The sequence below is a fragment of the Medicago truncatula genome, chromosome 4 (genome assembly GCF_003473485.1).
Source record: "Medicago truncatula cultivar Jemalong A17 chromosome 4, MtrunA17r5.0-ANR, whole genome shotgun sequence".
NCBI classification, from domain to species: Eukaryota; Viridiplantae; Streptophyta; class Magnoliopsida; order Fabales; family Fabaceae; genus Medicago; species Medicago truncatula.
This window is the reverse complement of record NC_053045.1, coordinates 24,040,074-24,057,913: the sequence shown is the minus strand read 5'-3', so window position 1 is coordinate 24,057,913 and position 17,840 is coordinate 24,040,074. Positions and strand designations below refer to the sequence as shown.

General features: G+C 34.2%; 1 protein-coding gene across 1 annotated transcript; it reads left to right on the top strand.

The window, feature by feature from the left end:
* Positions 1-208: 208 nt before the first annotated feature.
* On the top strand, positions 209-1,529 carry LOC25481505 (dehydration-responsive element-binding protein 2A). Its single transcript, XM_024774073.2, has 2 exons — positions 209-481; positions 570-1,529. The coding sequence occupies exon 2, from the start codon at positions 634-636 to the stop codon at positions 1,225-1,227; it is 594 nt and encodes a 197-aa protein (XP_024629841.1). The 5' UTR covers positions 209-481; positions 570-633; the 3' UTR covers positions 1,228-1,529.
* Positions 1,530-17,840: the final 16,311 nt, after the last annotated feature.

Here is a 17,840-nt window from a genome sequence, read left to right as displayed (position 1 = left end):
AATTTATTATTTTATTTTTTTGAAGGAAAATATGTAATATTATTGATAAACCAATAATTAATGTTGCATCGAAACTTAAAAATGACAAGTAAAATAAAACAAAATTATTCTCCAAACATTTATTGTGAAACGGATGGAGTAATAATAATTATACAACAATAAATATGGACAGAAATTGATGGTATTGTTTGTATCGTATAGAAATAGAAACATAGGCAAATTCGACGGCCGGTGAAGCGGTGAACCATAACTACTATAAAATTGCTTTGGAAAAAAATGAGGTGTCTGGGGTTCAAACACTGACCCATGCATATTACAATACATTGTCACTACCAACTGAGCTATGCTTACGGGGATACCAACACATGTGATTTGATTATATTGAATTATGTCATTTTCACAGTTTTATCGGTATCAATGTGTCGGTATGCATTTTGAATCTAATGTCCGTGCTTCGCAGAAAATAAGTCAATCCAAACAGGTTCAGATAGTAAATTGGGTTTTTTTTTTCTTTGGAAATGAATATTAGTTAGTATGTTACATTTACATGTATGAATTAACTTTTGCAGGTCTTTGTTTCAAGTGTTCTGTTGACCTTATTCCTGTAAATTAAGGATTGCATCTTTGCAGCACATGTTGGTGAAAAGCCAAAATAAAGTGGATGGACACAAGTCCCTCGCGGATACATTGGCGAGATGGAAAGAATATAATGCACGGCTTGAATCGAGTGGTGAAGCTCCGAAGCCAGTTAGGAAAGTTCCTGCCAAGGGATCGAAAAAAGGGTGTATGAAGGGTAAAGGAGGTCCCGAGAACTCGCGGTGTAATTACAGAGGTGTTAGGCAAAGGACTTGGGGAAAATGGGTTGCTGAAATTCGCGAGCCAAATAGAGGGAATAGGCTCTGGTTAGGTACATTTTCAAATGCCGTTGGTGCTGCTCTTGCCTACGATGAAGCAGCGAGGGCAATGTACGGTTCTTGTGCACGCCTGAATTTTCCTAATGTGGAAGTGTCCAATTTCTCTCAGGTGGAATCTTTGAAAGATTCTCCAGCTGCAGATCAATCTGGTTTCGTAAAGACAACAGCAGAGAATACCGAGTCTGTGGTATCGCTGGATAACACTCGGGTAGATGCAGCTGAAGACATTGACATGAAAGATCTTTCCTTGTCCTTAAGTGTGACTGTGAATCATTTGGAAAGGGAAGGTGAATCACTATCTGTGAGTAGTTGATCTCATGCTTAGTTGTCTTGATGTAAGTTTTGCATAGTCTGATTTTGCCATGGCTAGAACTTTTAGTCTTCATATCTGTTAGTGTAATGCTTAATGTGATGGAATCTTGATAGTTGTACCGGAAGAATAGATTTTGCAGAATTAACTTTATTGAGAAGTGTTCAATACCCTCTGATATTGGACTACTGCAAGCTGGATTATCCAGTCAAGTTATAAGATGTGAAATTAACTTCATTGAGCAGTGTAAATTTCTGGTATTAGACTGTTGAAAGATCTGCTATAGGTTATTGATTTTCTGGTTACTTACTTTCTAATGTAAATCACTAAATCAAGTGAGTTCTTAAATAGTTTGTTGTAGCGGCGCTATAACGATATAGCGGAATTAGAACAAATCATTATTTTCTGCATTATGCTATTTAATGCAGAATGTTGTTAAATAATTAGTGGCACTATAGGACTGATTCATAACCAAATTTAAATAAACAGGTATTTTCTGCGATCTGCATTTGATAACACAAACTAAATCTCGATTTTATATTATGGTAAATTGCATTGACCATAGATGAATTTGTAAAACCAAGATTTTATGGAATGACGTATGATTTGGATTCCATGTTTGTAGAGATACTGGTAACAATATATGATTATAAGCGAGCAAAACCTGAAACCAAGTTCGAGGAACAAGAAAAATATATGAAACATGTTCTAACTTGTTTCCACTACTGTATTTAAATGTTTCACTTTAATTTTTGAAAGCCTTTGTCCTAATTTTTGGAGAGAAAAGAACATTACCTCAGTTGTGGTTAGTTTCACATAGACATTACAATTTGGAAATTCAGTCTATTTGGAATCTATTGTACCTCAGTTGTGGTTTTTTATTTCTTTTTCCATCATACTCTCTTCCTTTGCACCCTACTCAATTCCAAAAACTCCCAGAGTTTAGAAAACTATAAGAAATGGTTGTCATTGAGGATTTAACAAAATTTCATTATATATATATCATCGTCGAAGGTAGACGAGGTTCGAATTTCATTGTCGGACGGTTTTTCAACTGGAGCTGCAACCTCCACTTTCATATCACTGGAAAGATTCTCAATTAGAAGTGGAGGGACCAACCTCGACTTTGGCATTGTCGGGATCTTCCAAAACTTCAGGTGAAACGGTTTCCAACTCATATGGAGGTCCAATGTTAGGTGCCAAAGTAGAGGGAGTGTCAATGAGCATCCACAACTGAAATAGTGCAAAATTATAGTGAGAAAAGTTGGACTTTTTCAGTATTAGCAGGTTTAGGATTGTATAATCCAAACTAGGTTGTTCATATTTTCATATTATACAAGTATATATTGGTCGACGTGAGTCAAGAAAAGAGTTCAATGTGTCATGAGCGAAGGAAAAAGTTCAGTGTTGGTGCGATGTTGAAGAGTTCGCGATGGATACGATTGAGCCAATGAAAGAGAAAAGTGTGGTTCCAAAGTTGATTTGGGAAGAAGATCTACTAATCGCACATGATCAGAAGGTGGTTGTCGGTGCTGTTGGAATAAGCCCTAATAGCCAATCTATGTTGAATGGGTTTGGCTTTGTATCATGATATTGTTATAAATATATATTGTGAATATATAATAATAAGGCATTTCTTTATTGATTTTGTTTTGTTTCAAAATAATAAAGTCCCTAGAATAGTTAGTCCTTTAATGGAACATTAAGTATAACTTAATTGTGAGACCCCGTTAAACATAAGGAAACTATTCTCAAAGTATCCGTAGTCAAGCTTTGATGAGAAGTGGGATATCATTAAAGCATAGAGACTATTATGTAGGTAGACTGATGATCACATCTCACAGATCATGGATAAAGAGTTATCAAGTCTTCACATAGATATAAATATTAGGAGTAATATTTATATTGGATTGATCCGCCATGAGAATACTACATAGTAAAAGTTATGAAAAGTGTCATAAGATATTCTCATAGTGATAGTGGTGTATTCCACCCTTCGACCTGAAACCACTATGTACCCTAGATGTTGGAGTCGAGTGCTTTGTCACCATTCAAACGTTGTCCGTAACAGGATGACTATAAAGTTGGTTGATGGGTACTCCATGAATCATGCTGAGGGACATGAGTGACCTAGATGGAATTTGCCCTCCTACATAACAGGAGAAATGTCTACGGGCCCAATATTGAACTAGACAAGGATGACACGGTCTATGCCTTGTGTTCAATATAGACATGAGGGCAAAAGGGTAATTATACACATGATCATTATCACAGAAAGGTTTCGTCAGATCACATGACATTCTCGTCACTTGGGTAGCAGTGATGTGTTGCTAGATACCGCTCACTGTTTATAATATTAAATATGTGATTTAATATTATTGCCAACGTTACGGGAACCTATAGGGTCACACACAAAGGAAGATAGATGAGAGAAATAAATAAGTAAGACTTATTTATAAAATAATAAGTGAGACTTATTATTAATTAAGTAAATAAATATGCTTTATTGTTTAACTTACGAAAAATAGAGAAACGCGGTCCACCGTAAGGTACGGTGTATTTAAGTGTTGTCTTGTTGTCCACACAAGTGATTCTATAAAAATAGAACCCTTGTGTTGAAACATGACTAACTTTTTGTGAGTGCTTAACCTAATTCAAAAAGTTGTGAAACCCTAGCCGCCGCTCTCTAAACCTTGTTCTCTCTGAATCTCCGTTGGAATTGGCTAGCACCGGTCATCGGAGAAGTTCTGTTCGTGTGGACTGAGTAGAGGCTCGCTGCTTTGCTTTGCTCGTGATCAGAAATATTTTTCTACAAAGGTTCTGCTCGTCAAGAGGTAAACACATGAATCTTAAAGTGTTTAAGTTTCTATTTGATTTGTGATTAATGATTTAATGAAGATCCGTTTCAATGGGATTTCTTCCGCAAAGAGGATTAAAATTTTGAAAAAATCCCTCTTAAAATCCCTTCAGTGGTATCAAAGCTTCTGATTTTGATTAAATCATTAAGTTCGAATCTTATTAGCATATATAATGATGATTATATGATTGTGTTTTAAAACGAAGTTGTTACAGATCTGCGTTTTGTTTTGAATTCCGTTTGACGTCGGTTTAATTAAATCACGTTGTTCCGATTTGTATGACTTTGTTAATCGATGCTAATACAAGAAAACATGCTTTTGATATATATATGTGATATATTTATTAAAGAGAATTTGTTTTGCAAATTCTTACGGCATATACTCAAGAGATATCATGACATTATTTTGAATTTTAAATTCAAGTTATTTTCCTTTTGAATTTGATTCAAGAGGATAATTTGGAATGCAAATATGATAACAATATTTTATTATTTAAATAATAAGAATTAATTAAAAAATTGATTGATCAAGATCATATATGTGATATATGATTCTGATACGACATCAATATATGTGATATATTGATGATGTCATTCGTTCAATATGTTTTATGAAATTGATTGTGAATTTGTAGACAACTCGTGAGATTGAGCTTCGATATCCGAATATCTAATTCTGGTGAAGCATCAAAGATCCGGTTGTCCATACTGAACAAACAATTGTTAAAACTATTGATGTTTGATTGTCGTATTAGGGTACCTAACTATACAAGAGTTGTATTATTATGGTTGATCAATTGTTTTCAAGAATATTGTTGTGAGACTTTGAACAATTCGTGAGATTGAGCTTCGATATCCGAATCTGGTGAAGCATCAAAGATCCGATTGTTCATGCTAAACAAACAATTCTTGAAATTGTTTATTTTTAATTAATTTATTCAATTTGTGAAAGGTAGTAAATTTAAAAGATCGTGATTTTGAAAGGGTTTCAATATCAGATATGATTTTTTGAATTTGGTAATTAAAGATTTTCATATCTTTAGTTTAATTTATTTCAAGTTTAAAACGATCATGATTTTGAAAGAGTTTCAATATTAGATATGATTTTTGAATTTGATAATAAAATATTGGCTTAGTTATAGTACCATAATTTGTTTTTGAAACAAATTGGTCGCCCAAATAAAGCATATTTAATTATAATAATTATTGAGTGTCAATATTACTATAATTAAGTAAATAAAAATTCTACCTTTTGGATTGTCTTTCAAAAGTAGTTTGAAAAGGTAATAAACGATTCTAATTTGTTTCTAATTTAAAAGGATCATGATTTTGAAAAAGTTTCAATATCATATATGATCTTTTGGATTTGATCCTAATATTTGCATATTTTAATTTTATTTATGACCCGATTGATTTTGAAAATAGTTTCAAAAGGAATATATATACATATATATGAATCAATTTTATATGACGTATGTCTCGGTCAAAATATTATTTCCAAATTTTGACTAATTCTAAAATTGTTTAAATAATTATAAATAGTTATTATTATTTATTTCATGGTATATGGTTATGACCTTAGTTTTCGGCGTTTGTTCATTTATTTAAATATGACCTGCGTGTCATGATTTATTTTATTTAAATACGACCTGCGTGTCGTGATTTGCTTTTATTTATTTTATTTAAATGTTAAATAATGTAAATAGTCAAGTTGAAGAGAAGACAACGCCAAAAGATGATTTCGATGGAGAAACTTTTGAAGCTTGCTCGTGGGTCAAAGAATTATAATAAAGTAGTTTATTTAATTCTTACGCGTTAGGAGGTCATAACCATACTACCTAGTTAATTATTTTATGTATGTGATGCATGAAATGTGTGTTTAGATTAGTGCATGTATATTTTAAATATTTTATATATACTTCCTATCTATGAACATGAATGTCATGTATAATATTAGATGTGTGTATAAGATACACATGTCAGTGAGATCAACTTAATTAAAATCCTTCAAATAGAATATGAAGTAAATTATTTTCAAAGTATAACACACTTCAAGACTAATATCGAAATGTGTAGGTTTCGCCTCCGCGAGGTGCACTTTCTATACTAGTAAGTTGTGGTGCGGTAATTCTATTTACCGACTGTTATTTTCGATCTAACTTAACTATATTATTTTAATAAGATTAAAATATATATATATTTACTTCAAAAGAATATTAAGTTAATTGCTTTCCAAAGGATGACACCCTTCAAGACTAATATCGAAATGTGTAGGATTCGCCTCCGCGAGGTGCACTTTCTATACTAGTAAGTTGCGGTGCGGTAATTCCATTTACCCGACTGTTATTCTTTGGGTCCAACTTAACTAAATTATTTTAATATGATTAAAATAAATTTAGAAGCAATGTTTGGGAACATCTATATGATAGATTAGAGTAAAGAGTTATTCACTCAAATGATTTGAAAGTTGTATGAGATACAATTGGAAGGAGTTCCTACCTAAATAACTAAGTTTTGAGTACAGCCCCCGTTGACTTAAAGCAAGGTGAAATATGGATTTCAATCCACTAGAAAATCTTCCAATAAGATTTTCCGATTCAAATGTTGAAGGTCATTTGTTTTGAGTAAAATAGTGGGAGCATATTTAATTAAAGACCTAATTAATTATGTTCTTAAATTATGATACATTTATTTTATTTATTTTTTGTATTTAGAATTTCTTTAGCATATGCATTTTATTATACTGTTAAATGTTCTTATGAAGAACAAAATCTTCAAGAAAGAGTTTCTTAATTGGTATTAAGAATTGTTCTTAAGAATGAGAAAAACTATTAATGTTATGGAAGAGTCAAAATAGAAGTAAGACTTCTTATTTGCCCATATAGTTATAGAAAGTTAAATTTCTACTTCTGCATCATAAGTATATGATACTTGATGGTTAATCTCATATTTGTTGAAATATAGAGTTTTAAAGAAGCGGGACATTAACTATAAGCGAAGTCCACTTACGTCTAGAATGAGACAAATTGTTTCATTGACATAGGAGCTATTGCTTGGACTTAAATTTAACTCAATGTGGAACAAAATAATTGTTATTAAATTCCATATAAAATAGAAGCATTAAATCATAAATCTTGTATTGACAAGAGAATGATTGTGTAGTTGAATAAAAAGACAGATGTTGTCCTATTATCCAAATAATGTTTTCTATACAAGTGTGCTAATGAAGTAATGGTATTGAGTTCCATGATCTTGATAAGCTGGTCTATAACTTATGAAAAAGGATCAAATGAGATTAGAACCTTTTGTATATCATTGGCATCCCTGTTTAGTACAAACAAGTGTGATTCACATTTCCAAAATCCATGGATATGGACTATTGGACTCATTTGATTTTATATCATTTGAAGGATGTGAGTCCCACCTTTCAAAATAGATTAGTATACCGGTCACCAACAAAGGTGAAAGGACACATAATTTATTTGAGTTTATATACATATGAGATGTATATGGAGAACTAAACATATTTGCTAGATATTGTTTCTATTACTTCATCTAACATTACTAAATCATTTAGTAGATAAGAAAAGTGTATTTGACACGATTCATGAAAACTTTGAAATTGTTCAAAGATTTCAACAATGAAGTAAAAGGAATAAGTTTGAAAAGCATAAAGACTATACGAGTAAGTCGTAATGGTAAATGCTTGATTAATGAGTATAATGATTATTTATATCGTTTCATTTTTGACGTGACTCGATCTAAAATAGTTTGATTATAACTCAAAGACTCTTGAAATTAATTAAATTACAGTTATTCTTCACCCACAACAAGTTCTAATTGAGTAATCATAAATGCACCATATTAGATATGGAGGTAAGAGTACCTATTTTTGACTTTATGATAATTTGAGGTTATATGGTTTATTAGATAAACTAAACTTCAAATTAAATGAATGTATACTTGTGGAGGTTCCCTTAGGAAACTAAAGGATACTATTTCTACATCTTCTTCCTTGACAAAAGTTGTTTGTCGCTAGTACTGGAGTATTCTTTTTCAAAGGAGTATAACTTTGCAAGAGCTAGTGGGAGTGATGTAGAACTTGAATTAAGTCAAGTACCACAAAATACATGTTTCTCTAAGAATGGAACATGAACTGATTCAACAAAGGGTTGTTGGTAAATCGGTAGTTCGAGTAGCACATGATCTAGACGAGTCTGATATGTCATAACACTAGGATGAGAAACATGATTTTGTCATGACTCAACAAGGTGATATGATGCTCATGGAAGATGAGCACCTGACTTACTAGAAGGTCGCAAATGACCTGATTTTTGAGAAGTGGCTAGTTGCCATGGGATCTTATAAAGAATCCATGTACACAAACCATATATGGATATTGGTTATATCATCCAAATGAGTATGACTCATAAGATGAATGTGAGTTTTCTTGTAGAAAACTAACATGGATGGTATTATGAATACCTTTAAGATGTGATTGATTGTAGAAGGTTTCATGCAACTCATGATGAAAATCATGACGAAACTATTACATCATCGTAATGCTTAAATCTAACGATCTCAATTGTCATTGTTGTATAATATGAATTCTAGGAGATGGATAACGATGTTGCATTCTTTAATTAGAATGACCTTATATATGTATTTGATATATATGCAGGGTTTCGTTAATCCAAAGGATACTAGAAAGGTAAATGTATTACAAAATTCATTTATTAGAGAAATCTTCTCGAAGTTAAATTGTTTATTTTATTAATGAAGTTTTATGAAAACTTTGATTAATAAAGAAATCTTGTGCGCATAAGGAGATTAGTGGGAGCATTGAAATTGGTTTGGTGGAGTATGTGGATGACATACTAGTCACCAAAATAATTTATCTACACATGTAAGACATGGTTAGAAAATTATTTTCAATATGTACCAAAATTGATTTTAGTGTTCGACACTAGAATACCTTCAAGAATATCCTTGGATGTCTTAAAGGACTATGGATTGTTTCTTAAACACGGATGAAAGAAACATTGTAAATAAGTTACAATGATGTTGACTTTCATATCGATGTACAGTATATCCAGATCGTAATTTGGAATAAATGTTATGCTAGGATATAACCTATGAAATTTGTAAAAGTACAAGCTTCAGATAGTTGTTGTTTCTATTACAGATGTCAAATATATATGATTTGGATTGTTTAGCTCATAATTGAGTGAAAACATGTGTTTCTTGCGTTGCGGATTCCATTGATCTCGTCTGAGGTAAAATTGGTTTAAATCTTGCGAGCAATGAAAACTTGATCTCACCAATGATCCAAATGTATACTTTGACACTTCAATTTCCTTTCGATAGAAGATCGAAAGTGGAAATTGAAAGAAGTATAACCTACCAACATAGGAAAGAGTTCCTTATCTGCTAGTATAGTATCTTGTCAAGAGTGTGCTTGATGCTAACACTTGACCAATAGATATTGAGTTAATATTTGATTGGCTTTTAGTGCTAGTGGGAGATTGTTGGAATAAGCCCTAATAGCCAATCTATGTTGAATGGGTTTGGCTTTGTATCATGATATTGTTATAAATATATATTGTGAATATATAATAATAAGGCATTTCTTTATTGATTTTGTTTTGTTTCAAAATAATAAAGTCCCTAGAATAGTTAGTCCGTTTAATGGAACATTAAGTATAACTTAATTGTGAGACCCCGTTAAACATAAGGAAACTATTCTCAAAGTATCCGTAGTCAAGCTTTGATGAGAAGTGGGATATCATTAAAGCATAGAGACTATTATGTAGGTAGACTGATGATCACATCTCACAGATCATGGATAAAGAGTTATCAAGTCTTCACATAGATATAAATATTAGGAGTAATATTTATATTGGATTGATCCGCCATGAGAATACTACATAGTAAAAGTTATGAAAAGTGTCATAAGATATTCTCATAGTGATAGTGGTGTATTCCACCCTTCGACCTGAAACCACTATGTACCCTAGATGTTGGAGTCGAGTGCTTTGTCACCATTCAAACGTTGTCCGTAACAGGATGACTATAAAGTTGGTTGATGGGTACTCCATGAATCATGCTGAGGGACATGAGTGACCTAGATGGAATTTGCCCCTCCTACATAACAGGAGAAATGTCTACGGGCCCAATATTGAACTAGACAAGGATGACACGGTCTATGCCTTGTGTTCAATATAGACATGAGGGCAAAAGGGTAATTATACACATGATCATTATCACAGAAAGGTTTCGTCAGATCACATGACATTCTCGTCACTTGGGTAGCAGTGATGTGTTGCTAGATACCGCTCACTGTTTATAATATTAAATATGTGATTTAATATTATTGCCAACGTTACGGGAACCTATAGGGTCACACACAAAGGACAGATAGATGAGAGAAATAAATAAGTAAGACTTATTTATAAAATAATAAGTGAGACTTATTATTAATTAAGTAAATAAATATGACTTTATTGTTTAACTTACGAAAAATAGAGAAACGCGGTCCACCGTAAGGTACGGTGTATTTAAGTGTTGTCTTGTTGTCCACACAAGTGATTCTATAAAAATAGAACCCTTGTGTTGAAACATGACTAACTTTTTGTGAGTGCTTAACCTAATTCACAAAAGTTGTGAAACCCTAGCCGCCGCTCTCTAAACCTTGTTCTCTCTGAATCTCCGTTGGAATTGGCTAGCACCGGTCATCGGAGAAGTTCTGTTCGTGTGGACTGAGTAGAGGCATCGCTGCTTTGCTTTGCTCGTGATCAGAAATATTTCTTCTACAAAGGTTCTGCTCGTCAAGAGGTAAACACATGAATCTTAAAGTGTTTAAGTTTCTATTTGATTTTGATTAATGATTTAATCAAGATCCGTTTCAATGGGATTTCTTCCGCAAAGAGGATTAAAATTTTGAAAAAACCCCTCTTAAAATCCCTTCAGGTGCTTCTTTAATGCGGTGGTTGATGGTGGTGAAAGTGCGCCAATTGATTACTGGAACGGCAGGGGAGTGTGTACTTGCAGACACTCCAACGTTCAAGTTAGTAAAGGTTAATGAGGGTTTATAAGTGAAAGAGATTCTACCTTGGAGGCTGTGGGGAGCCTCTTATTTATAAAGGTGGGTGAATGTAGAGCCGTTGTAATGGCACATGTGCGTCCGACAGTTTTGAAATCCGGGGAAGTGTAACCGTCGGTGAGATATTCGCGAGAACGTGGGAAAGAGACATTATAGTTCGTTTTGAACTAGTTTCAGTTGCTCCGCACCCCCTACGCGGGGAACGGGTGTGTTGCGAGTAAACTGTCAAATGTAGCATTTGGACTTAATTTGTTTTTGGGCCTAAGCAATTGGGCCTAGGTCTTTGACCGGTCCAGAACAGTAGCCCCCCCAAGTCGTGACATGGGAAAACTGATCGCGGAAGCCTTATGACGTGTTCGAAGCATACCATGATGTAGTGGATAAACGCGATGGTATGCTTGTTATTGGTGTTGAAGCCAGTTTGGTAGACGATGGAGCAGTATCTGCTCGCCATGAGGTACCTTATAGGTTCCGTAATGAACGGGTCAAAATAGACAGAAGACTTAAAGATACCTCAGAACCTATCACATCGGCGATTATCTTGATTTGGGTGAACGATGTCGTACACAAGAGTATGCCAGCCAGGACCTTAAGTAGGCTCGTTTGGCATGACCATTTGGTGACATGCCTGCAGCGAAACCCGATAGTTTTCTGAGGAATGCCGCATAAATTCTACCGAAAGGAACTGATTGATTGGAGTAGAGGAGAATATCTCAAGATTTAGGCATTTTGTTGTTTACGTCGACATCAGGGTTTACGACGATGTGCACATGATTTGTACTCGCTAAGGGTCAACCACTTTATCATTAGCTCTTTCAGCAATACCCTTTTTGGACCTTTGATACCTCCTCCACTGAGTTGAGTCATAGGATTTTTGCCTTTGTAATTATTTCGATAGACATATTTCTTTCATTCGTCTGGATTTTCAGCATCAGTGGTGACATTTTTAGAAACAACATTACTAGTTTTGCCTTTCACCACATTATTCTTTCCGTACTGAACATTCTTATGGGTTGACTGAACCCATTTTTGTACAAGTGCCTTAGCATATGGCACATAAGCTCTCTCTCGACCATTCTTATTAACATAATTACTGGTCGAAGAGTTATTGATGAAAGGGATATAACTCTTAGTAAAAGAGAACTGTGGTCTATGATCAGCAGACCATTTTCCTCTCTGCTTAGATTATGGAACAACATTTTTGTAACACCCCGTTTTCCCAACTTGAAATTTTTTTAGCATAAATCAGAGTAAAACACCTTACACGGAATGCTACACTTTTTCAAACGTAAATATAGCAAAATTACTATTATTTCAATCATTTCATAATGACAAAATTAAATCTCAATGCAGCGGAAAATATCTTAATAAAACATCATGTTGGCACGACGGCCTCAACTTAAACAACTTAATAAAAATCCAGTCTAAACAGTCTTCAACATAAAAGTCATAATAAATCACGTAACATATGGAAAACAATAAAGATCCCCATCCCGTTACGTATCAAAGCACCTAAGACTCATGTGTACCGCAACTAACAACAACTACTCTGCATCACCTGCAAGTTACCCATACGAAGGGCAACATTTCCAAGCAGAAGGGGTGAGATTCACAAACAATAATAGTAGATATATAAATCATCAACCGTATTTAACAACTTATACTTCACCAATTTATAATAATAATTATTCGTATAGTACTTCATCAAATCATCAATCAACTTCTAGTCAACATTAATATCATATTCATCACATCATGTACATTCATCATATAACCACATAATCATCACATCATAAACCTCATTGTATAACAACATAATTCATCATATCATAAACATCTTCTCATCATAATATAGACAACACAACATAATCATCACCTCATAATAACATAGTCGACACAACATAATCATCATCTTATAATAATGTAAACAGCAACAAATCATCATAATAATATTCTTACTTCTTTAACTTTAGTAACACTTACTAATTCAACCAACAACGACGACAACAACAAGATTCTACAACAACGACAACAACTCTCCCAACAACAACAATAACAACTTAATCAACAACAACGACAACAACTTAATCAACAACATAAACAATAACAGCTTAATCAACAACAACGACAACAACTTAATCAACAACATAAACAACGTGAGAGTACACCACCTCTCATAACTCAACAAAGTAAGAGTACACCACCTCTTACACAACACCTGACATAATCATTCACCAACAACGGCTACAACTACGACTTCAACAACAACACGGACGATGATGACAACATCGGCAATTTGCATAACATACTTATGACTTATTCGACAACTTACAACTCAACAACGCTTACAACTTAGACCAACATTTACATCTTAGTTAAGATTCAACAGCATCACAGGTAGCACATAGACATCTCAAGATATAACAATATCAAATGATAATCAACACAACTTAAACATCATATATAATTCCACATAATGCATTTGCAAATATACCACATCATTAACAACATCATTAATCACCTTAATTTCATCAATAATAGATATATAATTCATCAATTAAATCAAACACCCTATCATAATAATAATTCATCAATATATAAATATATCATCATTAACAACGTCAACAACAAATGGTAATTAAAACCAACAACATCGACTCATGCAACTACTCAACGACTCCACTAAGACTCCTCAACAATGCGCATGCATGTGGTACCATATTCAGGGCCGAAGCCCTCACCGCTAATTGAATGGTTAAAGCATTCATTCAGGACATAAGTCCTCACCACTAATCACCGCTTTGAACGACAAGGCGTTCCAGGGCCAGGGCCCTCCCGCTTTTATGATTATGCAACTGACTCCACTTGTGTATATCTACATACAACTCAACAACATCAACGACAACAACAACTGTGCATAAATAAATATGACTTACTCCACAACTTGGTCAACTTAATGATATTAATAATCAACAACAACAGAGACAGCAACATAAACAACTTGCAACATAGCAACGTTAATAATAACAACTCGAATGATATAAACAACAATATTTTCTATGTCATACATTTTCCACATAATATATGTAGCTTGAATTAACCAACAACATCAATTAAATTAATTAGCTTAGATTCACTGAAAGGCTATACCTTTATAAACAACTTTCATTCTTACCCCAAGAACCAACTCAATAACTCATTAGACCCTTTATACAAGGTTATTTTTTTCGTAAAAACATCTCTAGACGGTTAGGATAAAGTCCTTACACTTAGGAAGAAGTTTGGAAGCAATTGGAGTGAAGAAAAAATGCATTTGAAAAGTTCCCGGTCAGGCAAGATCGTAGCCCGATTTTTCCCCATCGTAGTACGATTTTTTTCGTGCTGAAACACCCCAAAACCTGGTCAAAATCGTAGCCCGATTTCTAAAATCGTAGCCCGATTTCTGCTCTACAAACAACATCAGATTTTCTAAGAACAACAACATGTTAAATCACAAATTCAGAATTTATACACTATGATTACTGAATGTTAGCCTCACCCTTACCTTAATTCAGATGAACGAAGCTCTACGAGCTCTCCGGTTCTTCACTTGGCTCTTCTCCTAGCTTTCTCTTGGTTTTTCTCCCAAAGGCTTGTTTTCTCCCCTTTTCTCCAAAACGTTTTGTTTCACGTGAAAACTATTCTGACTTAGGTTTTCTCCTATTTATTCCCTCAGCCCTCTTTATCTTATTTCCACTTATTCCACTAAACTCTCTAAATTCTCAAAACAGCCCCCACAATCCTATTTTATTTTCAAATCTTATTCTATTAAATAATAAAATAACACTACTTAATAAAATAACGACACACCACATAATCTTTTAAATCACATAATCACTAAAAATAGACTCTTAAACTTAATAAAATAATCTAATAAATAAATAGGGCGTTACAATTTTCAAGGCTTTTGTTAGCCTCTTTGTCGAATTTAGAACTACATCTAAAGCACAACATTACCTCAGAGTTCTTTAATTTACAACAATTGAGGAAATCAATCAGCTCCTCTTCATCCATGGGATAAGTTGCTTTTTCCTTCTCATCGAAATGAAGTTCTGAAGTGATTTTGTTAGCATCTTTGGGACTTCCAGAAACTTCAACCATCTGACATTCAACAATATCATCTTTCGCTTCGACGGATAGTTTTTCAATAGCATCTGCAATGGCTTCCACTACGTTGCAACTTGCAACTTCTGTGTACATTGCGTCGACGTCTTTTAATAGATCACCATCTACTTGCATCTGGGGTTTTGCTTTATCTCCAAACCCAAGCCTACCTTCGTTTAGACCTCTTTGTACTAAGTCTCTGAAAAGTACACAATGTGAAGACTTGTGACCCAAAAAATTATGATATTTACAAAACCCTATCTTTTTACGTTGTTCTAGTGGAGGGATTTTTAGACCGTTAGGTACCGCCAATTGACCACTAGCAACTAAGAGATAAAAAAAATCATCGCATTTGGTTACATTGAACGTGTAAGTTTTGGGAGTGTATCTATCATTTTGTTTTTGACAGGATTTTTCCCATCAGATGGCCTCAACACTTTGCATGTATAAGGAGGCCCTGGTTTTAATTCAGCAAAATTAATCTCGCCGTCTACGAAATCTTTATAAGCTATGTCGAATTCTTGTTTGCTTTCATTTGTGTCAACATAAGAAACCTTTTCCCTTCTGAACTTGTGAGTTCTAGCTTTCTCAGCCTTCAGTCTTTCGACCCGTCGAACTCTATCGGCCAACTGCGCCATATCTCTCAAGTACTGAGTGTCTAATTTATTCCTAATGGAATAATCTAGGCCACCCGCGGCCATTTTGATTAACAAATGTTTCGGCACTTGAGTAAAACATCTTTCCTTTAACAACCTGAACCTATTTAAGTAATCTTCAACAGACTCAATCGTTTGACTCCTAACACTTTCTAATTCCTTTATACTTATCTTAGATTGGCCCATGTAAAATTGTTCATGAAATAACCTCTCTAATTGAGTCCAATGTTGAATGGAATGCGGTGCAAGAGTGGTGAGCCACGTAAAGGCATTCTTTGTTAGAGAATTTGGAAAAATCTTCAATCTCAAATTCTCATTGTTTGCAATATCTCCAGCTTCCGTTACATAATGTGCTATGTGTTCGACAATAGTTTGTAGAACATATTATGATAAAGGAGATACAAAGTTTGCCTTATGTAAACCTACGTTTAAGCCATTCTGAGCCATGATATTTTCAACCAAAGTGGCTATATTATTATGTGCTCCGAAATTTTGTCTTAGACATTTCTAACAACTTTGTCTACATCATGATTTCTATCTACAAAAATTACCTCTGGTTGTGCTTGCACCATTGGTTCGGCTGGTTGAGGTCGAGGCACAGGTTGTTGTCTTTGAACAATAGGTTCGACAATTTGCACAGGTCGAGCATTTTGGATATTAGGGGTATTTTGGTTCTGAGGGTCCTGTTGATAGATAGTTTGTGATGGGGCGAAGAAATCTTCTATTCTCCCCATTTGAGTGGCCAATGCTTGGTAACCATGATTCGTATTTTGAATCTAAGGGTTAAACACCTTACCAATTTGTTGTGTCGACAAATTAACCTTCTCATGATTGCTCTCATCCATTTGTTGCCTAAACAACATCATGGACTCTGTAGTTAAGGCTGGTAGAGCGCTTCTGCCAACAACGCTAGAACTTGAAGCACTATGTGAATTAAACGGTGTAAATGGGTTTGCATGTTATGTAAATGCAGGAATATTATGCAAATTTACTATCATTGAAGTTGGCATACCGTATGGTTGATCCCTAGAAAAGTTCAGTGTATTTATGACCCTATCATCAAATCTAGTCCTAACTTGAGGGTTAGGAGAAGTATGGACACTTGTAGAAACGGCTACACCAGCAGTAAATGGTGGCACAAAGGTCCCCATTTCTGGTTGTGTCATTTGAGCGATTAAATTGGAGCAGTTGTGGGAGCGGTTACTCCCATTTCCGTCGAAACCGGCATGGCCATGGTTGCCCCCAAGGCCACTGGTACACTTGCATCCACTGTAGGGCCGAATGTTCGTGTAATTTGTGCTTGTGAAGAGGATTACAATGATTATGATGACATAGAAGCACCAGTATTGGCGGATTTAGTCATTTTATTCAAAGCTTTACACTTCGTAAATGCATGCACAAAAATGTGGATTTTCCTTAGGAAAAGTTTTACTGAAAAAAATTGCTAATCTTCAGAAAGACCGTTCCCACAAGAAAGGTTTTAGAAAACAAGTTTTTTTTTTTAGAAAAAGTTTTGGAATTTTTTGGAAGATTATGGCAATCTCTTCCAAATGTTTTGTGTTTGGAAAAATGCATAATGGAATTTTATTTTTTTTAACCAAAAAAGGGTGCAGCAAGAAAGCTAGCAACCCTCAAAATATATATAAAGAAACGAGAGATATATGATACAAAAGGAGGAAGGGGACCAAACCAAAACTTCCTCAGTGAGAAGAGAACCTAAAGTTTGGAAAACTATGTTGTTATACCCTGATTTTGGACCTAAAAATACTCGTTCAAATTTCTTTTTTAACACTGATATTTGTCAATTCTCTGTTATTTTACTCTGAATCTTTACTCTCTTTTTAAACGTATTTTACTG